Genomic DNA, 25244 nt, shown 5'->3' on the forward strand with positions numbered 1-25244 from the left:
CAATTATTCGTAACCTCTACATGAAGTTACAATAATTACTACTAACATCTTATACCTATCTGGATACTCTGGTCCACCTGAGACAAAACTGACAGGGATTCTCCCCAAGACTGCAAGCGACTAAGTCCCACACCGGCATACTGGTTATCTGTTGTGTTGTGACATCTAAAAGAAAGCAAGAGTGAGCTATAATGCCCAGCATAATAATGTACAGTATGAAATGACTGTATGATAAACTCAAGTATAATACCATATATGATAAATGTGTTTTATTCAAAATTAGTTTTCCTTGGTGATACACACCTTCTTTTGAAAATAATTCTTTAGTGGATTTATTATCCTGCGAATACCTTAATGGTAAACCCAGAACCTAGGCTTGAGTTACGGTATTGCATCACAATTCCAATTGGAAGAATAGGACATCCACTGGAGCCACCGCATACGAAGATCAGTCGTACTACGGAAATAGTAACCTTATCTACTAGTAGAAGGATGATTCCCTTTTTATTATCGGTTATCACCCTGGCCGCATTCGGGCCTTTTCTGTGTCCATCCCTCTCAGGTACACACTTCGTGTCTATCCCTCTCAATACACGGTTTTGCGTCCATCCCTCTCAAGTACACATACTCCACATATTCATCAGTTTATAAGATACCTTCACATATGGTAGAAAATTGGTAGTCTCCCCAGTCCATGAAGTACTAGAGTCTACCCCTCCTTGTCCTTGTAAGAATCCCACCATATATCTGGAACTTATATTGTTCCCCAAGCATATTGCTTGTTGATAGGTACACTTTGATTTATATGCATATATATGTACTTCCGAGAATTTTCGAAGGAAGTACTAAGGATGTGAGTTGATCGTTGTCAACAGATAATTAAATAAGGGGGAATTTCTTTTGAAACTATATTCAAAATATTTAAAATAAGTCGAGATAATATTCTCCAACGATCTGAAATTATTCGAATGATTTTCCGAAAATCAGAAAGTATTTTAAATTAGGCTTTATGATTTTTTAAATTATAATAAATCATTAGATAAATAATTAGTAATTAAATAATAATCATTAAATAATTAAACCTTGAATAATTATACTTAAAATAAAATATTTGAAGTAGTATTCCTCAACTAATTTATGTTTAGATAATTAAAGTAATCTTTATTAATTAATCGAGTTTGAAATAATTAATCATTGAAGAATAATTCTCCTATCTTAAATGGACAATTGAAATAATATTCATTATTCGAGTAATTAAATATAGTTGAGGGAATACGATTCTTGGAAATCGTTTTAATGAAAGTTTGAGGTATTTAATGTTTCGCAAGTGGACGCCGAGTCCCTTGGAATAAAATAATTACGGATTTTTTTAATCGTCCAAAACATCTCCGGGATGATTCCCGGGTTCATATTTTATAAAACAAAACTGACCGACCCTTGGTCTTATGACTTATACATAACGCCTTACTATAGCATTAATATTCTTAATTAAAACACCTTTGGAATACTTCCGGGTTTTCATCAATTTTTACTGACCGATCCTCGGTCTAAAATATATACACGTCACGCTACTCGCTAGCGTTAACGTTCTCAAATATAAACTCCTCCGGGATATTTCCGGGTTTTTATAAACTTACACCGACCGACTCTCGGTTTAAATATAACATTTCAACTCGGTATGAACATATACAAAAAATTATCAACAACTGAGCAATGTAATATATCTCAATTTCGTAAAACAGTTTAAAACAATCTCATGCATATATCATTGTTTTGTAAAATATTCACATCACAACAGTTCTTAAAAGGTAGGGTTTGAAAACATTCCTGGGTATTACGAGGTGGAGGATGCTCTAGGGTCCGCTCGAAAATCTATAACCATAAATATAAACCGTTTCGTTAGATCCCGTTCTAATTTACGGTAACTCGCACTCATATGCTACTTATTATGCACCCTCTCAACTTATATTACCCTTATTATTTCTTTAAGTACTTGTTCATGTTACGGTCGCTTCCTTTTTCAAAGTACCTTATGTCTGTTTACATTTTCATTATCGGCTCCGCTTATGAGTTCTAACGGCTTTCTAATCGCGTGGTCTTGGCTCCGATATTTTTATAAAATTGAAAAATTAATATTTTCACTTGAAATTTTTATAAAAGTTAAGGAACTCTATTTAAAACTCTCTGTAAAAATTTCATGATTTATGAATATTTTTAAGTCGATCATTTCCATTCCCAAAGTTCGTAATTCGTAGCAGTTTTTGTCGCGTAAATCACTTTTACTAAAACGGTCATAACTTTTGATCAGTAAATCGGAATCAAGCGATTCAAGCGCCCAAACGATCCTTATAATATTTTTTATCATAATCAAGTGTTAATTTTCAAGAAACTATAGTTTATATCTTCGGAACTTTCTGCAGAAACTTAATGTTATGTTTTGTTCGTTTTAGCGAGATTATGATTACGATTTGAGTTTCGTTTACGCCTTAAATCTCTATATTACCACCAACAATCATCAAATAATAATCACCACACTAAATATTCTCAATAATATCATGTTCTTGAGGCAACAATCATCAACCTTAAATATACTTAACTAAACATCAAGATTACCATAAATCATTCACCAAAACTAGGTTTACAACTATGTTCCAAAAGATTCTTGAACTTAAACCTTAAATAAAGATGGGTCAAAGATTTATACCTTTATTGAAATCTTGAGATGTTTTCTTGGTGATGGTGAAGTCTTGGGAGTGCTGGGTAGGGTTTTTGGAACCTAAATCAACCATTAAAATCAAGAAACCAAAGAAAAGTTACTATTCATACTATTCATTCTCATCTTTCTTGAATTTATTTCACCCATCAAATCTTGATAAAATGAGCTTAAAAATTTATATTACCTTAGTTTAGGATGTATGAAGCTTGGAAATTAATGAGGGATTTTTGCCATGACTAGAAGAGAGGTTTTTGAAATTGATTTCCTTCCTTTTTGGAGCTTGGCCGAATGGAAGAAGAAAATGAGGAGTGAGAGAGTTTTGTGTTGTGTTTCTTGAATGCTTCTTGCATAAGATTGTATTTGATTTGTATATCTTCTATCATATGTCCTAGAACTAGAGTATGTTGGCATATCTTTGAACAAATCATGCTAGCTTCCTAGTAGGGGTGTACACGGCCCGGGTTGGCCCGGTTTAAAGCATTAACTCAAACCAACCCATGAAAAACGGTTTGATAATTTTCGAACCCAACCCATCAAAATTTATTCGTAAACCAACCCAAACCATAGTACATCGGGTTGGGTTGGTTTGGGTTGGTTTATACGGGTTATTAAAAAATTCTGAAAATATTAAAAAATTCTGAAAATATAAAAAGTTTGCTCTCCTGTACAAAATTGAACCAAAAAAACAGTACTAGAACAAATTTAGACAAATTCCATCATAATTCATAATTTCAGTGATAAGTCCACTGTCCAGTATCTTAAATTCCAACCAAAATATTACAATCATTAATTCAAATAAGTCATAACAGTTTTAGCCAAATAGAGAATGTCTTTAAACTTCAAACTAATCAAAGTGCATAACATAAACATGTGTTGACTGCTGAAGAATCCATGTCAAAATCACACGTCGATGATATCGATGGTCTTGGTGGCGATCTTAGCACTTGTTTTGGCATGGTCCTTATCTTTCACCTTGTTAACTTTCTCTACAAAATAGATAAATATATAATATAAATTCATGGGAATTGGGAAGTAAGCTCGTACAGAAAAATGGGAATAAAACTAAATTTAGATAATTTACCCTCCTCAAGAAACTCATAAGAATGTGTTTCATCCAGATAAGTGTCAAGTTTCAGCCCCCCTTGATCATCCCTCAGCCAACTCTGCGTGCACACCAATGCCTCTACCATTTTTGGACTCAAAGAGCTCCTAAAAGGGTCCAAAATACGCCCGCTGGTACTGAAGGCTGATTCAGAAGCAACTGTAGATACTGGAATTGAGAGAACATCTCTAGCAATCATAGATAAAATCTTGTACTTTTCAGCATGATCCTTCCACCAAAGTAAGATGTCGAATGAAGAAGTCATAGGATCCAGAGGTTCTTCATTCAAGTACCTATCAATATCATTCTTCTTTTCGGTCACCTCAATTTGCTGCTGATGCATATAATTCTGCAGTAATCTTCTTCTATTTGCCACAGTACCACCAGCACTTGTTGGAGGTAAATTGTTAGCAGCCTGTCATTAGAAGTGTAACAGAGTTTAAAATTGTATTCACTACTAAGTACTGCAGAGTTTATAATGATAGGTTCAGTATTCAAATTTTTTTTCATATTATAAAAAATATATAAATTATATTGTTCTTCATTAGTTTCCTGTGTTCAGGACACCCAACCATGCTATTAGACTTAAGCTCCTAGCAATATGCACACAAAAAACAGAGACTGCTATTAGAATAAGGTGAGCACATAATCATATATCTCAGAACCTTTATATCAGATAACACATGTCTGAATAAGAAATGAATGGCACAATCTTAAATTTTATCGTGCTTCAACTACTATAGTTTTATTAGTTTATAACAATGATCTATTCAGATAATCAATATGATGAACAAAATAGCCATGCTTTGACAGTGTAACTAATAATGCATATAAGCTATTTAGGAATCAGGACACGAACAAGCAGGTTCAGTAGGAATACCTTAGAGCCATCAACGTCACCTTTGTAATCATAAGACTGATACAAACGTTGTAGCAAAGACTCCACCTTCACAACAGTTCTAGCAACACATTCTGCATCATAAATATTTTCAAAGCAGTATTTCAGATAGCCCATCTTGTAACGCGGATCAAGTACAACAGCTAAAAATAGTAATGGATTAATATCATCTGCATTCCCCCAATACTTGTCGTATTTTCCTTTCATGCTTGCAGCCATCGAAGATAAAAAATCATCATTACTAGCAGCCAGATCACTCAATATAGCCTGGACTTCACAAATTTCATGATAGAAATTGTTTGAAGTTACATGTAAAGTCCCACTAAATTTAAGAGTAACCTCATAGAAAGTGGATAAAAACTTCACAAAGACTGAAGCAGCTTGCCAATCAGTAGACGTGGGGGGCCCGATCCTCTTCTTACCATTTTCTTTTTCATTGAAGTAACTCAAAAATTTATCATCCTCATCCTCATACCTTGTAAAAGCTTTTTCAAATTTCAGTGCCACATCTAACATTAGATAAGTAGAATTCCATCTTGTTTGCACGTCCAAAACCAGCCCTCCTTTGTAATCAATTTTTTCTTTCTCCACGCAGCTCCTAAATTTTTGTAACCTTGAGGGAGATGAACGAATGTATCTTACACTAGTTCTTATAGCAGCAATTGAGTCGTGCATCTCTTTTAAACCCTCGTTTACAATAAGATTCACTATATGAGCACCGCACCTCATATGCATATGTTCCCCATCAAGTATACCAGCTTTCCAAGCATTCACCCTTCTTCTCACGAAACCAACAGCCTCCTTGTTAGCAGAAGCATTGTCAAGGGTCACTGTGAATACCTTCTCTATTCCCCAACCAAGCAAACAGGTTTCAATGGCCTTGCCAATGGTATCACCTCTGTGATTCGAAATCAGGCAGAAATTTATGATTTTTTTGTGCAATTTCCAATCTTTATCAATATAGTGCGCTGTAAGGCACATATATGACATTTGAGTCCTAGAAGTCCAGCAATCTGTTGTCAAGCATACTCTTTGACCAGTAGTAGTCAGCCATTCCTTCAGTTTTGTCCTCTCTCGACAAAATAAATGATGTACATCTCTTGCAGTAGTCACCCTACTCGGAACAACGAACATTGGTTGTAACTCTTGTAGAAGCTCCTTAAAACCTTCACCCTCAACAACTTTAAAAGCTTGCTCGTCCTTCACAATAAATTTGGCCAATGCATTTCGGCATCTCACCTTGTTAAAGGTAACAGCCAATAGATTAGGGCCTCCAGCAGTTTCCTTTTGAAAGCTAAGCAGTTTTTGCTTCCTGTCCACTGTCCTTTCTGGATTCTTTTTACATTTTCTGTAGTGAGCCCACAAACTGCTCGTGCCAACACGGGTACTATGACAAGCGTAGTCAGCTCCACAATAGTTACATTTGCATCTAGGATGCATTGAACTTCCACCCGTTACTTTAGTAAAGTGATCCCAAACATCGGAGATCCTCACTGGTTTCTTCTTCTTTGTGAGTGGTTCATTGTCAGCTTCCTTTTTAGGTGATTTAAGCTCAATGGGAGTGGTGTCCGGGGTGTCATTTGGAATAGCATTTGGACTGGGATTTGGAGTATTTGAGGTGGGATATGGAGACATGTTTGGGGTGGGATTTGGGTTAGTAACATCACCCTTCTCAGCCGCAAGTGGAAAGACATATTGGTCCATCTCCTGCCAATTACACATAAAGAAAGTAAACACTTCAGTCACAAACTCAATCGTATTCAAACGACTTAGTCTACAATATCACTTTCACGCACACATAAAAGTAAATACATCATGCTGCTGCATAACAATTAACACAACGACAAAAAGAAACACATACATAAAATAAAACCAAAACAGCGACAAAAAGTAAATGCTATGAGGTATGAGCAGAAGATATCAAACACTTTATCAAACAATTTATCAAACAACTTCAGTGCATAATTTAAAGAACCAACACAGCGACAAACATAAACACATACATAGACAATTAGTCATATATAAACGTAAACTTGCATACATATACATCTATAAAAAATCTAATCAAAAAGTACATACTAAACAAAATCGATATATTTGTGTAATTGTGTTTGTGTATGCGTATGTACTTACTGTGAAGGATAAACAAAGAAAGAAAAGATTTGTACTTACTTACTTGTGTCTAGTGAATCTTGGAGGTGGAGCCGTGGAGCTGTTGTTCGGTGGTGAAGTTTAGAGTTGGGGTTGGGACTTGGGAGCTTGGGGTTGCGGCTTGTAAGGAGAAAATAATCGCGCTAATTTAATTTAGGGTTAGAGAATGCAGCGGAGGAATAATTGGGTTGGACTTGAAGTTCAGTAATCAGTATGGTCCATCACTGTTTATAATTTGTATAACATATAATACTGTAATGACACTTACTGGATTACACCGGGTTGGGTTGGGTTGGCCCAATAAGATTTAAAACCATACCCAACCCAATATAGCCGGTTTAATGTCAATTTAACCCATTTAAATTACGGTTTAAAATATTCGGGTTGGGTTGGCCGAAAATAGGGCCGGTTTGGGTTGGGTTAAACGGGTTGGGCGACCCATGTACACCCCTACTTCCTAGACTACAAGCTAATCTACTTGGTTTTAGGCTTTAGCTCACTATTTCTTAGCTTTAGGTTATCATTGCTAGGTTACTATTTGATGATTTAACCATGGTTAGTTTCTTATCATGGTTAATTAGTTTAGTTATTTTGGTTCGATATGTTTATTTATTCGTTCCCGCGTTTGCTCGGTCGCTTAATCGTTTTTATAATCATTTCTCGTAAATGGTTCGCGGTGTAAATCCTTTCGTATACGTTCTTTATGTTTTGAAGTATTATTCTTGGATATAAATCCTTAGGATTTTAAATTAGTAATTATGTTGTAATTCCTATAATCCTTGATGGTTCGTAGATACGGTCATTTTTCAAAGTTCGTTTTCTTCGAAAACTAATAGCGTTTACATACACTCATTTGTTACGTATAATCATGTTATCAACTCCGAAACTCAATTTCTCATGCACAACATAGTGTGATCTAAAAAGTTTTTCCTGTCTGTCAGGGTTACTATTCATTAAGCGTTTTACAAGGTCTCAAAAATTCGAGTTATTATATTACTTTTCATAAAGGTCTTTTACCGATGTCAAAAATTTGGGTTCTTACACTGATGGTTCAATAGAGCGTTACAAAGCTCGTCTTCTTACGAAGGGGTTCAATCAGGAAGAAGGGTTGATTACTTTGATACATTCAGTCCCGTAGTGAAGCCAACCACTGTCCGACTTGCGCTTTCTATAGCCCTCTCCAAAGGATGGTTCATTCGCCAACTTGACATCAACAACACCTTTCTCAATGGTGAATTGCATGAAACCATCTACATGGAGCAACCAAAAGGTTTCGTTGATCCTGCTTTCCCGCTTCATGTATGTAAACTCAATAAATTTATATATAGACTACGGAAAGCACCTCGCGATTGGTTTGATAAGCTTAAGATTTTTCTGCTCTCTAATGGGTTTCACTCCCCTTATTCTGATACTTCATTATTTGTCCATCAATCACCCACAATGACTATTTATTTACTTTCCTATGTTGATGATATTATTATTACTGAAAGTGATCCATCTTACATCTCTCGATTTATTGAGACTCTTAACAAAATATTTTCTTTAAAGGATTTGGGACCCCTCCATTTATTTTTAGGTGTTGAAGTGATCAATCATGATTCAGGTTTATTTTTGTCGCATGAAGCCTTTACCAACTCCTGCCAACTCAAATACCCGACTTCACAAGAATGGCATTCCTGCTGATGATGCACGGTTGTACCGCCAGGTTGTTGGAGCTTTACAATATACTACTATAACTCGCCCTGAGATTGCATATGCTGTCAATAGAGTCTGCCAATTCATGCACTCTCAAACGCAAGAGCATTGGAAGGCAGCCAAGCGCATTCTCAGGTACCTCAAAAGCACAATTGATCATGATCTTCTTATTCGTCGGTGTACTCAACCTCAGCTTCGTGCTTACTCTGATGCTGGCTGGTTATCCGATCCTGATGATTGTCGTTCTCAGTATGGCTTTGCTATCTATTTTGGTCCGAATTTGATCGGTTGGACCTCACGTAAATAGCGTGCGGTGGCTCGCAGTAGCACTGAAGCTGAATTTCGTGCCCTTGCTTACACAACTACTGAATTGGTTTGGTTACAACAACTTCTAAATGAACTTGACATTTCTCTGTCACAACCACCGCAACTATTATGTGATAATATTGGCGCAACTTTCATGTCAGTCAATCCGGTTATTGGCGCCCGCTCCAAACACATTCACCTGGATTATTATTTCGTCAGAGAGCGTGTAGATGCTGGTCTTCTTAAAGTCAGTCATATAGTTGTTGTTGATCAAGTGGGAGACATCTTCACGAAGTCATTAAGCTCATCTTCATTTCATACTTTACGGTCCAGGCTTCAAGTTATGTCCCGTACTTGATCTTACGGGGGTATTATCACATTGTGATTGTGATTGATACTGTTTTAGTGTGTAAATATTATCATTACATAGTCCGTGTCAATCATATCTCTAGGGTATATTGTTAGCGATTGATTGACCTTATATTTAGGGATTGTTGTCACCCTTATAATTATATATACTTTGCTTGTGCATAATAATAGAACACATTTCTCTGTGATTATATTTGTTTAGAATTTATATAAATTTAAGAATCAAGAGATCCATATAAATTTATTTATTTTTTAAAAAAGAGACAAGTATAATTGGAATTGTATATATTCTGCAGTGTTTTAGTAAAAACCTCAAACCAAACGTCCAGCAAACAGACTAGGACAACAGAAAGCATCAGGAGATCCAAAATTTTAAATTTAGAAAGGTATAGGAATTGAAGTCGGTGTAACATGTCTTGGTGCTCAATTCAAGCTACTACTATCTTTTTCCTTTTAATTACTTCCCTTCTAAGCTTCTTATAACGTGCCGTTATATTCTTCATAATCACAAATAAATATTTTCTTGTATTTGAATATAAGGTCTTTTCAATACGGCACTACAATATTGCAAAGATACATTTACTAATTAATGGCTTATATTTGGCAGCTGCTTCATAGCCCATCTCATCTACACCTCATTATATTATGGATTTCAGTACTAACCTTACCATCCATCCATTGCATGCCGCCAGCGTCCCCAGTCAGCTGCAATGCCACCGGCTGCACGCTTTCCAATGCTTACGGCGTGTGGGGAGACCGAAAACACTGTAGTTTCCCTGAAATTGTTTACCCTAGAACAGAAGAGGATATTGTCTCGGCTATCGCTAGTGCAAGTAAGAGCAAGCTTAAGGTCAAAGTAGTGTCCAAATTTTCACACACCATTCCGAAACTCGCTTGTCCGGGCACTGGCTTAGGCAATTCGATGGTTATAAGTACAGAAAATTATAATAGTGCAATAGAGATAAATTCAGATAAAATGTTGGTGACAGTGGACTCAGGAGTAGGGCTGAGAGATTTGATAGATAAGGTCTCGGAAGCTGGATTGAGTCTGGTGGCATCGCCTTATTGGGAAGGCGTTAGCGTGGGGGGAATGATAAGCACCGGAGCGCATGGGAGCTCTTGGTGGGGCAAAGGAGGTGCAGTACATGATCATGTTGTTGGATTGAGCTTGGTGGTTCCAGGGACCAAACAAGAGGGTTATGCTAAAGTGATTAGATTGAATGGTCAAGATTTGCTTCTAAATGCCGCTAAGCTTTCTTTGGGATTGTTGGGTGTCATCTCCAAGGTACGCTACTATATATTTCAAATTTAAATATAAAGTATGATTTACTTGTATTTTCTTTTATCTCCTCTATTTGAAATCTTGTTCACAGAGTGTATGTTTTGAGATGCTAGCCTGGAATTCTCAAAGAGAATGATAGCATATGGACCCGGTGATTGGTAATTAGACATAAGGTAAAGCCAATTGTAGAGGGGATGGTTAGAACTTAAAAGATAGAGACAAAAAGGACTACCCATGAGTTATAAAAAAAAAAGTGAAAAGGGAAGCTCTATATACTCGAGAAAACATTTTTTTTAGTTACCTAGAACAACATTGTACTATATATGTACTTATTACATTTTCCCGAAGGGTTACTCAAATATAATTTTTAAATTGTTTAAATACCTTTAATATATTGACTAATTACCAAGTTCCAATACATTATTGATACAATAAAATTATTTACATATATAAGTTTTATGATATACTGTAGATTTTATATTTGTTGTAAATTAATATAATAGTTAGAATAAATTACATAGGATGGCCGTATTTTACGTCGATCGTTTTTAAAATAGTGGCCAAATTTCCAAATTTTTTTTCTTTCAGCCTTCAAAATAATGGTTGTCATTAACTCCCGTTAAATAATGTATTTAAAACATAAATTACAGAATAGTGGTTATATTTCACACTTATTTTCAAAATAATGGTTAAATTTTCATAAATTCTAAAAAAAAATATCTTTCAAAAGAATAGTTTCGTCAAATTACTACTTATTCAGACTCTCACCTTTATTGTCATTAAAAATATATAATATCGTTAAATAAATATATACAAACACAACTCAAATAATCTTTAGTATTTTCAATTCTTCCAATTTTTCTCAACCTCCTCACCCAAGATTATGGATCAAAATTTTAACTAAAATACGGAAAAGAGCATTCAACCATTGAAAATTTTTATAACCAGTGTGATCATGAGAGTGATTTGTTAATCGATGTCTAGTATTATCAGCAATCTAGAAAAACTCTTTAAAACTCATCACAACGATAATATATCATTATTTTAAAATTTTAAAAGTGCAGCCAATATTTTAAAGATAAGTATAAACTATGGACACCATTATCTAATTTACGCTTTCAATATGTTGATTAACGGCAAATACTCCCTCTATTTTTTATATGTCGTTTGACTTTTGTGCACACGTTTCTAAGTTCATTGACCATATAGTTAAAATAATAGTTTTTAAATTTTTTTTTCTAAATTAAATTTTTAGTTATATATTTTTATTCACAAATAGAAAATTTTAAAAATTATTATTTTAACTATTTGGTCAAAGCACTTAGAAGTCAAACGTCATATAAAAGAAAAACAAAGAGATTAATAGGAGTTTACATTTTGTTTGAAAGGCGGAAGAAAAAATGGGTAAACATTTTGAAAATATAAAGATTTGACCATTATATATATTGAAAATTGTTGTAAAGCACGGGCACCACCCCATGTAATTTACTCTGATAATTATTAATAATAATCACTTCCGCGGTTGTTCAGTGGGCATGGGAATTAACACAAAAGAAATAAGGGTTTAAAAATGACAGGTGACAGTGGCAGTGGAAAAAGGATTGAAGCGGAGCATAACATATAACTTCACAAATGATAATGCAGTGGAAGATGAGTTTACAGAGCACGGAAAGAAACATGAGTTTGGGGATATAACATGGTACCCATCAAGACATACAGCTGTATACAGAAATGATGATAGAGTTTCTATAACTACTCCTGGCGATGGCGTTAATGACTTCATCGGTTTTCAGTCTAATCTCATTCTCGTTTCCAAATCTGATAGAGCAGCTGGTACGTTTACATTTACCTACTTTTCCCTCTTTTATATCTACACACACCACTTTGTACGTATACCTACTCATTTTCATTTTCTATATACATTTTCTCGTCAGTCTCCTGTTTTAACCTAAATCACTTAGCAACCATTTATGCAAAACTCTACGGATGTTATATATATTAGTCAAATCTAAATTTGAGTAATTTTATTTATACGTATATTTCAAATTCTTTTTAAAAATAAATTAATTTATATAATATGCGGTTGCAATTGTGGTTGAATTTTCGCATTTTTTAAAATAATGAATCCGCAATCAAACTGTAAATTAACGGTTATCGAAAATTGCATCTACGATCACCCACTTTTTGCAATTATTCATAATATGCGGATTAATTATCAATGATTTTTGTGATTTTTGCGATTGAGCGGATTAAATGTTTAGCCTCTCAGAAATATGAAATGAGATAAAAAAAAATGTTATAAAATAATGGACATTAGATTTAATTGACTTGAAACTAATCACAATACAGGGGATAGTTGTAGCCTGGCTTATTTTCATATAATACTTTTCACTGTTTTAGACGAAGCTAGAGCTAGTTTAAAAACAGTACTGATGATGTTTTCCGTACAATTTTCACTTTTGGTCCGTTTGTAATTTGGTAGGGAATATGAATGCGTGGTTCAACCTAGGTAATTAGAACAGAGATACACTAGAGATCATGTAGGGCACGATCTTGAAAGTCCTGGAACCAGAGAAAGTGAATAAATTTAGTCCTCCTAACAGTTAACACACAAGCTAAAACAACGGTCATCACATGCTATTCTCACAGATATCGAGCGTCTCTATTTTAAATTCGAATCAACGATGTGACACATATTATAATATCGATTGCTGTTCACATTGTTATAATCGTTTTCCTGAGCGCCATTTGCCAACCATATCCCGGAATATGTATTTACATAAATATAACATAATTTATCACTACTAAAAATCGTTGATAAACCCATGTAAAAATATTTGAACAGGTGCATGTATTTCATAAAAAAATTTAAAAATTGAAAGTTATTGTGTTTTCGTGAAAGGTAGTATTCGTCTATTATCTATACTTAATTGCTTTGTATTCTTAAAAGTTATTCACTAATTGTATCCTATTAAGTTATAGTTTTAATATTTATAAAAAGTTTTATGCAATTACCAGTTATTTAATTTCATTTCGAATGTTAAATAAAGACTATTTATAATTAGGCGTTCCAAAGAAATTTTTTAGTTGTCGTTTTAAAATGGGGAATAAAGTATTGTGCTGTGTTGAAAACTGTAATTGTTGCTCCAAGTCGACTGAAAATTATCAAGTGCTCACTAAAAAATTATACATATATCACCTAATTAAGTAAAGGTTTTGTTCCAAAGTAAAGTTTTATCCTCAATTGTCTCACCTTAGACATTTGCTAGAACAAGGCATATAAGTGTAATTATTAAGAAAAGCTGAAACTTCAGTTTCATACCTAATTGTTTGATATTTCTTTCCCAAGCGAATTGTACCCTGGTTTTATTCCATTTGACAGCTAATATCTATGCATTTCGTTTGTTAGCAGAAAAGGCATTTGAAAATGCAAGAAATGTAAACGGAAAATGTGCACTGGCATCAACTTTTGTGGGATACAAGAAATTAACAGCAAACGGGCTAAAAAACAACATATTGTTCACAGGATATCCGGTAATAGGTCATCAACACAAAATGCAAACCTCTGGTTCTTGTTTATACTCATCACCTTCTAGGATTGACATCTCTTGTGCATGGGATCCAAGAATCAATGGCTTGTTTTTCTACGAGACGACGGCCATTTTCACCATTCCAACGTTCAGAAGCTTTCTTCTTGATGTCAAAAAACTAAGAGACCTAAAGCCACAAAATTTCTGCGGAATAGACATGTATAATGGATTTTTAATCCGTTTTATTAAAAAGTCAAGTGCACTATTAGGTCAATCTGAGGACTCTGTGGTGGTGGATTTTAACTATTATCGTGCTAACGATGCAATGAGTCCAAGATTAAATCAAGATATTATGGAAGAGGTGGAGCAGATGGCATTCATCAAGTATGATGCGAAGCCACACTGGGCAAAAAACCGGGCTGTAGCATTTTTTGATGTCAAGAGAAAGTATGCGGAGTTTAATACGTTTATTGCAGCAAAGGGAAAATTGGATCCTACTAATATGTTTTCTAGTGAATGGTCTGATGAGATTCTTTTGGGGAGGGAAGGGGAGAAAGTTGATGGATGTGGTTTGGAGGGACAATGTATTTGTTCAGAAGACAGACATTGTAGCCCTCAAAACGGGTACTTCTGCAAACCTGGTGTTGTGTATAAAGAAGCTAGTGTGTGTAGATATTTAGCTTCTGTAGTTGCCTAATATTATATGTTTTTGCTTCTATCTCCAGAATGAAAATAAGATTCAGTAAGTCAAAGGTAACATGGGACATTTTTCTGTATTTTTTAACTGCATTTTGTAAAAATTCATTAAGAGATTAAGCGGGCACTTGCATGGCATATATAGCACACCAGCCATGTGATTTGGTACAGAATCCATATGTTATGTCGCAATTTTATTTGTTTGATCGAATAATCTTAATAATCTAAATCCTTTGCACAGTATTATGTCTAAATTTATAGTAAGCACTGGTCTGAGTAGTTCTAGTGTGCAAAGAGCTCCAAAAAGTGTATCAGATTTCCGTTGAAATTATAAATGATGAAATGCATGTTCCAGTATATATATCCCTAAAATGCATGTTATGCAACTACCCCCAAATTAATACTATACACACACTGTATATATGCACCAACAAATTATACCCTAAAAATTATATAATTTCCAATTATTTCCCAAAAATGGACACTATAATTCTTAAAAATTTTAGGACTGAAAACCTAAAACACTCTTTGTAAATTTAGAGAAAATCAACTCTCGGTGTAATGACATCTATCTAGTCCTTTTTATATGATTTAGAGGGTTCGAAACTAGGAAAAGATAAAATACACAAAGAAAAACTTTTGTATATGTATGATAGATTAACACACTTTTTTCATTACAAAGTCATCTTAAGACCTCTCCGATACGGTAAAAACTCATTTTGAAGATTCTTTTCATTTTGTTTTCCTGGAAAAGATATGTCACAAGCTGGTCGTCTCTCTCGTAATCTCAAGTTTTAGTATCAACCCCTTTGCGCCCAGACCCCACACACACAAGACTTGTAGCTAGGTAGCCGTAGAAAGCTCAGTCCTATTTGCTACACAAGAATTATAATACGATATTGTATTTTTTTAGACAACCTAGCTGTTCTTTTTTGGTTCTGAAGTTAATTTGGCTTCAGTTTCAACTTATATGTCAAGTTCTAATATTTATCCGGCATTTCAGGATCTCTAATTATGGTCCACTCTACAAGATCCTGTAGAAATATTCTCGGAAAAATCTCAAAAATCCTCATATATACAAATAAAATTAAATAATTGCAGACATCACATCACCTAAAACTAATTAACTAACAGACACGGTGCCTCCACTTTCTGTACAACTGTAGATTCTGAATCTGCGGTGTTCATTTTGTGAAGCATTAATTTAATTATGAAATTAAGATTTAAGAGGTTGAAGAAATTAAGATATACAGCTGGAAAGATCTACAACATAGAATAACAAATAAAAAAAAATGTAATTAAAATAGTACTCTACATTTGTTTATGACAATACTCAGGGATACTACATTGCTGAGAGCCTGAGACGTGGTCCCTGAACTAATATTGTTCAAATCCTGTACTATAGGTTAAATTATTATAGCCATTTCTTACATTACATTTATCCTTTTAAATTAGAACAAGTTGTATTATGATGGATGACGTGACTATATATGCATTTTTTGATGTAAATTTGAAACGAAGTAAACATTTATGAATATTTGCTTTCAAATATGCAATTGTTTTGGATTTTATATATGGTGTCTAATTACCAAATTTTGTCACTGAGCTTGGCGCTCCGTCCAGAATTGCAAGCAAAGAACAGCATATTTTGCAACAAATGAACGCTCAACAGCTTTATATAAGCGAAAAAAGGAAGCTTCAGAAAACAAGAACTGGTAGAACCCAAGCTGAGCAGGATTTAACAGAAGATGATAGTTTCAACAACATTACTATTGGACATATATATTATTCAAAGTTACAAGTGATTTATCTTATCAAACAAAAACAAGAAACTATATATCTTTACGGTCCTGAAGCAAACATTCGATAACTTAAGATTTGCAGTAATCACATACAAAGGAAGTACAACAAGATCTATCAATACAGAACAGAACCGTACCAGAGCTGAAGTTTGTATGTGAGCCTCTAAACCGCAGAGCCGTTGGAATGAACATCAGGTAAAAAGATCATACAAGCTATTGCAGCTTGATTCTAAACTATCAAAAGTTCTAGTATAGGCAGCATATACCAGTCAGCCAACCATCAGCTCAACTTGGATATGGATCAAGCCAAATGGTCACAGACCTCAATGCAGAGCTGGATGGGATGTCTCTTATTCTCTTAGTATCCATACAAAGTTTCTTTTTATGACAATTTAGAAAGTTTACATCGCATGAAATAAAAACAAAGAAAGCCCAGATAGGAACAAAGAAACAAGTCTTCTGCAGAAAAACTCTCATAAACAAAAGTAGACATTTTACTGATCCTTACTCTTTGCAGTTCTTCCAATCAAGGGAACACCGTTGGTCCCCGACCCACAGCCTGTCGATTTGGAGCTATTAGTTTTAACCCATGCCTCGTGATTCCATCATAACCACCGACCCTACTGACTAAATAGTCCTTGTTGAATTTCAGATCTCCACCATGAATCATGTACATGTTTCCTGCTTCTGGAATGGTGAAATCAGCAGGGTTTCGGTTAACATTGCACACTTCCTCTTTGGATATGTCTCTCAGAGGCCTAATTGTTCCATGCATCTGACAGGACCCCACATCTTTGTGGTTCTCTGTAATTTTTAGTGCTTTAGGCAGCATAGGAAAAACTACGTCAACTGAGGCACTTATGATTCCCTTTTGCTTTCCCTGATGAAGATTGCATCCACTAATTATGTCTGAAACACCATTTGCGCCTACAGGCGTTCTTACCATCCAATCTTTATTCTGTTGGGGTATAAATATTTTGTTTGCTTTCTCGGGCTGCCGAGAGGTAACAATATTTGGTCCTGTAAAACCAAAAACCATTTTAAAGTTTCTATAAATGTGAAAACAAGAAATGTAACAACATAAAAGTAAATGAACAAGCACAAGAATTGTCAGAGTGGAAAATTTTACCATAATAAGCAGATGGCATCCGTGTTGTGCTGGCAGTGGACTTGTACACAGAAGGCCCTGGCCCAGAATATTCCTTTACCTGATGACTTTGTGGGAAAAGCGGTTTTTCAAATAAATTTGCTCTTTCAACCATGCCGATGCTAGTGTGATTATTACAAGGAAAGAAAGGCCTCTCAAGCACTTTCTTCGCACTAATGGTGAATGGAGAGTGGGAGGGCGTTCCTGCATCCATGAGGCTGAGCAACTGCATTGCTGGTATCGCTTCATTAGAAAATGGGTGTATTGAATTCAATTCCTTTGGGTTAACATATCTGTCTTTATTATCGGCTACAACAGGACCGCTCAACACTTCAACATCTGAATCATTTGGATCTGAACGGTTCAGATCAAGATCCCGGATTGTCTTCCCCTTGTGCAGATCTGGATATGGCAAATAAGAAGCCATATTACTCGTCCCACTTGCTATTGTTTGAGGAAACTTAGGATTAGAAGGTATGATACTTGATGCACCAGAAGCCCAAATATTTCCTGCCATTCCACTATGTTGTGGACCATTATTTGTTGTTTTGCATGTATCAATTACCTGAGTATATGCCGGTGACGATCTGTGCACCAACCTATCACCACTCCACAGAAAATTCTGCGTGGTATTGTTTATGAAGGTTCTTGAAGCAGAAGTTTGGGGTATTTGGGCACTCACCGATTCTTTCTGTTTTTTCTGCGAGCAGGTACCAAACATGGGCAAAACATGACTTTCATCTCTGTTGCCAACAACGTAATGGTTACTGCTTGCTTGAGATAAGTTGATGGGATTCCATTTGTTGTGTTCCTTCTGCTGTGCTTGCATTCCACTCCCATTTACATCAGAAAGTCCCATCATTTCATAGTTACGCTCATCGATTCTCTTTGTCAGGCAGGAATTTCTTTCAGCTTCAGAAAGACCTCTCTCATATTGATGCTTAGCCATGAGTTCGACGATCTCCATTGGTATATCGTCATAGCTTCTCTGTTCAAAGACAGTGTCAGATCTTTGATCAGTATTGTTCCTTCTAGCCTCTGAAAACCTTTTAGGTTCAGCAGCTTTGTTATTGCTACACCCAAGAGAAAGTTCCTGGTACAAGAGCAATTTTTTTATTACTCGTATCATATGGTAGTATACATTTATATAATTAAATGTTAAATTGCACAACCTGCATGAAATATATTAATAATAACCCTACATATTGAAAGAAATAACATAGACTCTCCATCTGAATCTGTGAACAGTCTAAATTTTCATAATTTGGAAAACACCATAGGAAAAAATTAAGTAGCATTCTTCATTGCAGTCCCATTTATTCAGGCAGGCATCTAATGTGAAAGTTATGCATTACAAAAGTATAAGCATCTGAATTTGTGGTTGTACCAACAACCACAAGCTCGTATTTGCCTACTACAGTCTTTTCTATCATATAAAAATTTCATACTTGCAGCACGACAATACACTTCACTAGGTGGTTATAAGGTTCAGCAGTTCCAGTATATCTGTGACTGAAGCTTCACCAAGTTCATGTCCTTCAAAATCCAGATTTGTTTTATCACAGGTGAAAATACTTTATTAAGGACACATATGAAATTCATCAAATTAGGTAAAAATAAACAATTATTAGTTACTTGGCACTCAAATACAAAGCCTTATTTTTTCTTTATTAGATATATCTTATAATTTAGAGTTTGCTAGTTTAAAGTGTAATTCATTGTTCAAATATTACCTTTTACATCTCTTCAAACTCTAGATTTGAGGTGTAACTTATTGTGCATTCATTATCTAGTAAAAGATGAGGTTAGCTGCTAGTATATGCCAAGGGAGCAAAAGTGCAAAACTGCTGCAAAAGGCATAAATTCCTGCTTCACAAGAAAGGAGGCTCGAGGAAAACAAAGTATAAAAGAACTAAATAAGGCTATCAAGGCTGCTAGGAATCAATGGTTGTGGTTAAATATCAATGTCAATCATACAATCTCACACCAAGTTGTGAGGGACTAAATGTAGGCCATAATAGAATTAAGAGCTGAATTCGCGTTTGTGACTAGGTGCAGTCTGTCCCATTAACTTCTTTAAAAGATTTTAGGTCTCACTTGATTACTCTAATGTTAGCTTATCTCGGTTTTTAGTATTATTATCACTTGAAATTTGAGAGAGAAATATTTTAGCTATCTGCTTCTATTTGTGGATAAGTAGGACGAAGTCAACGCACACCCACGCAGAGGGGGGGGAGGGAGGGAGGGAGGGGAAGGGGAGAACATTTAATATATTAACGATCCCTCAAATTCAGACCTATCAAGATTCAGAAAAATATATTTGTATCCAGATACATAGAATCCTCCGATAACACCATATTCCTTCTATTGTACCAACTAGTACTATGATTTTCATTTTTCGGTAAAAGGAAAGTATTTATATAATATTGTTTTATACGAGAAAATTAGGAGCAGTGAAGAAAAATTGCAGTTAATGTACGCTGACAAGCTGTCTACCTAAACCCTTAATCAACTCCAGATGTATAATACCTAAACCCTTAATCAACTCCAGATGTATAACTAACAAATTTAGTTGGAAAAATGATGTGTAATAAGAAACGAAAAGTAATTCCAGCCAACAACATTAAATATAATCGAAATCCAGAAACTGAAACTTGTCAATACAATAAAATATGCTATCACACAGATATTAGTGAAAAGGAAAAACACAAAGGCATGAGGAACATACAGATGATAATGATTTAGTAAGTGTAGAGAGGTCCATACCAACTTTTTACGGAGAGATACACTGTTTTCCTCCTGACGAGTGATATCTGTGCTATAAGCGATTCTTCCGCTCATATCCTCCTCTATATCCTTGCTAAAGGAAAAGTTGGGAACGGATGATGGCCCAGTACGACTTCCTTCTTTCATCCGATGATTATTAATGAGTGTGGTCTTTTTGTTCGGGACTAAGTTTTTGATCTTGTCAACATCCATGTAGCTGTTGAGAGACAAATCAAGCCCAATATCTTCCTTAGAGTTTCCTCTATCCATGCTCTTGTAAGAACCCTGTTTATTGTCACCATGACACAATTTTGTTTTCAACTTTGACAAACAGGGCTCGTTCCCTGTTTTCTGCAAAGGCATGTGATTTTTAAAGCCTGTTCCGGCAGATGCATCATCTTCAACAGATTCTGAGTCAGAATTATGTATTGTTGCAATTGTTGTAATAGCATCTCCCTTGATGGCTCGAACCTTTTTGGGCTTGCGAGTAGGAGGTTGCATCTCCTTAAAAGGCTCCTGAATAATCTTTCTTTTTCGCGGAGCAGATATCGAAGCTGGAGCAGTACGTTCGTTGGGAGTTGCATTATAAGAAGCTAACTGGTCGCTTTTTTTTTCAGCATTGACATGAAGGATTTCAGGCTCCTGATTACTCTTTCTTTTTCGCGGAGCAGATATCAAAGCTGGAGCAGTATGTTCATTCGGAGTTGCATTATTAGAAGCTAACTGGTCGCTTCTTTTTTCATCATTGACATGAAGGATTTCAGCAATCAGGCGCACCTTTTTCTTTCGACGTGTAGAACTAGCCTTCTTCACTGCTCCCGGATCCTTAGTGCTTGTACTTGCATCAATCTCTGTATCTTTATTTGATGTTCCATTAGCTAGTACAACATTCATCGGATCCTCATCAATGGTATCAGCTTTTTCAGCAAGACACTTTTCACTAGAACTGCTACTTTTGAACCCTGGGTACTCAATTGCAAGAACATCAGTTGCAGCCACATTACTAGCAGGTTCTGGAACACATACATTAGCCAACTCCCTACCAATTGATATCTCACCAACTGCTCCATGCCATATAGATGATAAACATATTAATGTTTTCGAATTGTATATACAGCATTAGTAACATAGTAAATAAATAACACGAGTATTCATTCAAATAAAATCAAAAAATACAAAGTTCCGGTTTACCTTGGTCATCCACATGTTTTGCTGGGTTCATTAGAGTTAAAGTTTGATCGCAAATTTGTTGACGAGAAAAATCTTCCATACCATTCTCTGGGCCTATTGAGGAATGAAAGATAAGAAATATGTGCGAACATAATAAATAATTACAGACTTTTCGAGTTACTGCAACACTTAAATTCATAAATAGTATATTATGATACTGCAAGTAGTACACAAGAGTGTACCATGGACAGCTGAAGGCCCCACTAAAGCATCGTTTTTTCCCTTGTTACTACATGATGATGGATGATCACCTATAACTGAACTAGGAGATGTTTTCTCTACATTTTGCTGACTTTGAGAAGAACTTGAACTAGAAGCACTAGCATCCTGCACACAGCTTTGGCAGCACCACCATCTAAATTTGGGAACACATAATGGAGCAAGCTGCTTCCTCAATTTAGTTTCGTCATCATCAATACGAGAAAATGGTGCACAAATTCTAACATCTTTAGTCCTCATGTCCGTGCAATATTGACTGCACGCACGTTAGAAACATACATCAAAGAAATTTACATTGTTATTACCAAATAAGTAATAATTTATATCTGGTAGCAGTCTTCAAATAGTGTAATTGGAGCCTCGATGAAACATAACTGACTAACTCCTCTTCTCATTACTATAATCTTAAGAGACGATTATCAGCTGATTGGCTTATCTTTTTTTTACAATTTTAACACGTCATATTTTAGTTATTAGCAAGAGGTGACCATATATATAGAGCTCAGATTTGCAAATGGAAGTACAACTCCAACATATAGTTTCAGTCATGTAATTGGTCTTTGCATTTCCAATATATATAAACAAACATAGTCTCTGCAACATTAAAGTAAAGCCATTCAGTAGAAGTAACTTTTAATTGACAATATTTATCTTGGACCATGTTAAACTTCTGCTTGGTCCCACCAGATCTGTTAAAACATCAATATTAAGAATACAGCATTTTGAAGATAAAGTATTACTGCCAACCTGAGTAATAAATGGAGCATCTATGAATTGTAAATAATTAGAACTCTAGTAGGAACTTGACATTTAGATGAAACATGGAGTATCTAAGATATTGAGGTTTCTTGATCATCAATGTGATACAGTGTAAACTCATAAGCCATGAACAAAGTAATTAAGACAGTTAAAAAAGGTTACCGCATAGAAAAATGATGACATTTGTCTGTGACTCTATTATCCATAGACTTCCCGAGGTCTATAGATATTGAATCAATCTTTATGAGTGCTGCTACTGATTTGGAGACAGGCGTCACAATGCTATTAGCGCCTGTGTGATTGTTCTTTTCCTCAATGCGATCCTTCTCCATGCTAGGCTGAAACGAGAAGTAGTGTATAAATATTTCAAGAGTAGACATAAAATTATGTTGCTTTTCGAATGATGTATTAATACCGTAACTAAAAATGTAGAGGCACGATATCAACACATTGTCAAATTCTATCCTTTAGCAGCGAGAGATGTGTTTTAGAAAACAAGCAAGGAAATAGCTAGTCAATTCAATTAAACTGAAGTTATCTCATATATATCTGCAATTAAAGTAGAGAAGATAAAATGAAAAGACAAAAAGACAAATCATTTCTGTAGACCAAAATGTCCAACCACAATACACCTATTAATAATAATACACTACATATAAGCATACACTACTGTACTTCTTAAATGCTAAATTGATATAAATATATAAGAAAATCCCGAACAAATATGTCCTTCAAGTTTTAATTCAATATCCACGCCCAAATTAATGACGTAACAACAATTTAATTACAAACTATACCACATATATTAGCTCACGAATAAAAATTCGCCTTAATTTGTTCAGATATAACTAAAATGCTACAAGACAAATCATTTCTGTGTACTAATAAAGTTCAACATGCAATAAACTCTTTATTGACAACAATTCATGTGTTACATACGCTGATTAACTACTGAACTTCTTAAAATGTCAAACTGATATATAAGAAACTCCGGAAGAAGCATGCGAGTCAAATTTTAATTCCATATCCACACCCAAATTAATCTCGTCACAACAATTAAATTCCAAACGATAAGACAAATATTAGCTCGTGAGTACACCTTGGCAACAAAATTCACCTATGTTAATTCTAGTGTCGCAAACCCTAATTCTTCTAGACAGCTAATTTAGAGTTAGCTCAAGCATTAACTGAGTCACCGCCCGCCCTATAAAGCCAAACAACCTCAAACCAACTCCAAAAAAATAACAAAATGGGCTGTCCAATACCCATTAGGGTTTCATTTCCATTTACTACAAAAATGGGCCCAACAAAAAAAACATTTCACACCATTACAACTTTCAATCTACACCGTCCAAACACATTCCCTAATCCAATTCACAAAATCACAAATTAGGGTTTCACCACGCCTCCGCCGCATGACCCGTCAACCCACTTCACTATCCATCCCACATCCACATAAACCCCAATTGCCAAATGAAGCAACATAGATATCACCACCACCACCACACAATCAAATCACAAAAAGAAACAAACTTTACACCAATTAAACACTCATAGATCAACCATCAGTATCATCAATCAAACAAACAAACACATACAGAAACAAAAATTAAAACCAAGCTGTAATTAAATTAATCAATCAAGAAAATGAAAGATAAACAGTAACCACAGATCTAGAAAAATAGATACAAAGCATGTAAGTATGTAAAAACTGAAAAGTTTCAGATCGAAAACATACCCCACGACTTCACTTAAATTCACCACCTTTACTCTTCTTGATAGCAGTCAGAGCTCCAAGATCCAATCTTTACACACAAATTCAAAGCCCCAAGTGATGTAATTTGAAGTGCGTGATGAATAGAAACCCTAAGAAATTTAGGTTTGTGAAGAGAGAGAAAATACAACAAAAGCTAGAGAGAGAAAGATGATAAGAAAGAGCGTGTGTTGTGTGGTGTGTGTGTGACTTACACTATAATATCAACTACTATTTCAACAGTATTTATACATTTTATACACACACATAACCTATGCGTAGACACATATTCATGTTGTTTCATCGTTAAAACTTATTTTTCTAGGTATCCTTTTTATTACCCAGTCAGATTTAGCCACGTAAGCAGAGTAGGTGCGTTTCTTATCACAACCCACTATGCAGTCGTCTTTGGAAAACCTAGTTAAATTGCATTCCTCGCGAGTGAATCTCACGCGCTAAAAAGGTGTGTCCTCAGTGTTTTGTCAGAGACGTAACGTACAGATGCCGGAGCATTTACAAGAAATGTAATTGGAGCGTGTAGCGTACGTGACCTAAAACGCGTGGACTAGGAATATGCCGAACTGTGGTTGTGAGTTGAAGATAGTAAAGCAAAGATAGCCCTAAACTAGGGGCCGATAAAACGGATGGTAATTAATTTTCTATAAAAATGGTAAAATATTTAAAGCATATATAGGTGTGGTTAAGTTACCTTAAACAAAGGTTAGGGTTTAATTATCTTATTAAGCCTGTTTAGTAAAGTGGGCATAGGGTTTAATCCCAGCTGTCACGGACATAAAAAATCTGGTTCTTTTAATTAATTGAG

General features: G+C 35.1%; 2 protein-coding genes across 4 annotated transcripts; one reads left to right on the forward strand and one right to left on the reverse strand.

Moving 5' to 3' along the window:
* Positions 1–9727: 9727 nt before the first annotated feature.
* Positions 9728–14974, forward strand: LOC141663803 (L-gulonolactone oxidase 3). 2 transcript variants are annotated; one of them, XM_074469625.1, is made up of 3 exons: positions 9728–10522; positions 12097–12352; positions 13929–14974. In XM_074469625.1, exons 1-3 carry the CDS (start codon positions 9827–9829, stop codon positions 14744–14746), a joined length of 1770 nt encoding a protein of 589 aa, XP_074325726.1. In that variant the 5' UTR covers positions 9728–9826; the 3' UTR covers positions 14747–14974. The 2 variants fall into 2 exon arrangements, with proteins under 2 accessions (XP_074325726.1, XP_074325727.1); XM_074469626.1 differs by having other exon boundaries at positions 9729–10522; positions 13932–14974.
* Positions 14975–16496: 1522 nt separating this feature from the next.
* LOC141666658 (protein EMBRYONIC FLOWER 1) lies at positions 16497–24653 on the reverse strand. Of its 2 annotated transcripts, none has more exons than XM_074472780.1 (7): positions 24407–24653; positions 22831–23006; positions 21942–22165; positions 21652–21744; positions 20461–21521; positions 17677–18787; positions 16497–17567 (listed from the first exon to the last, which is right to left on the reverse strand). In XM_074472780.1, the coding sequence occupies exons 2-7, from the start codon at positions 22998–23000 to the stop codon at positions 17074–17076; spliced, it is 3153 nt and encodes a 1050-aa protein (XP_074328881.1). In that variant the 5' UTR covers positions 23001–23006; positions 24407–24653; the 3' UTR covers positions 16497–17073. The 2 variants fall into 2 exon arrangements, with proteins under 2 accessions (XP_074328881.1, XP_074328880.1); XM_074472779.1 differs by having other exon boundaries at positions 21873–22165; positions 24407–24652.
* Positions 24654–25244: the final 591 nt, after the last annotated feature.

Source organism: Apium graveolens, chromosome 6 (assembly GCF_009905375.1).
Source record: "Apium graveolens cultivar Ventura chromosome 6, ASM990537v1, whole genome shotgun sequence".
Taxonomy (NCBI): domain Eukaryota; kingdom Viridiplantae; phylum Streptophyta; class Magnoliopsida; order Apiales; family Apiaceae; genus Apium; species Apium graveolens.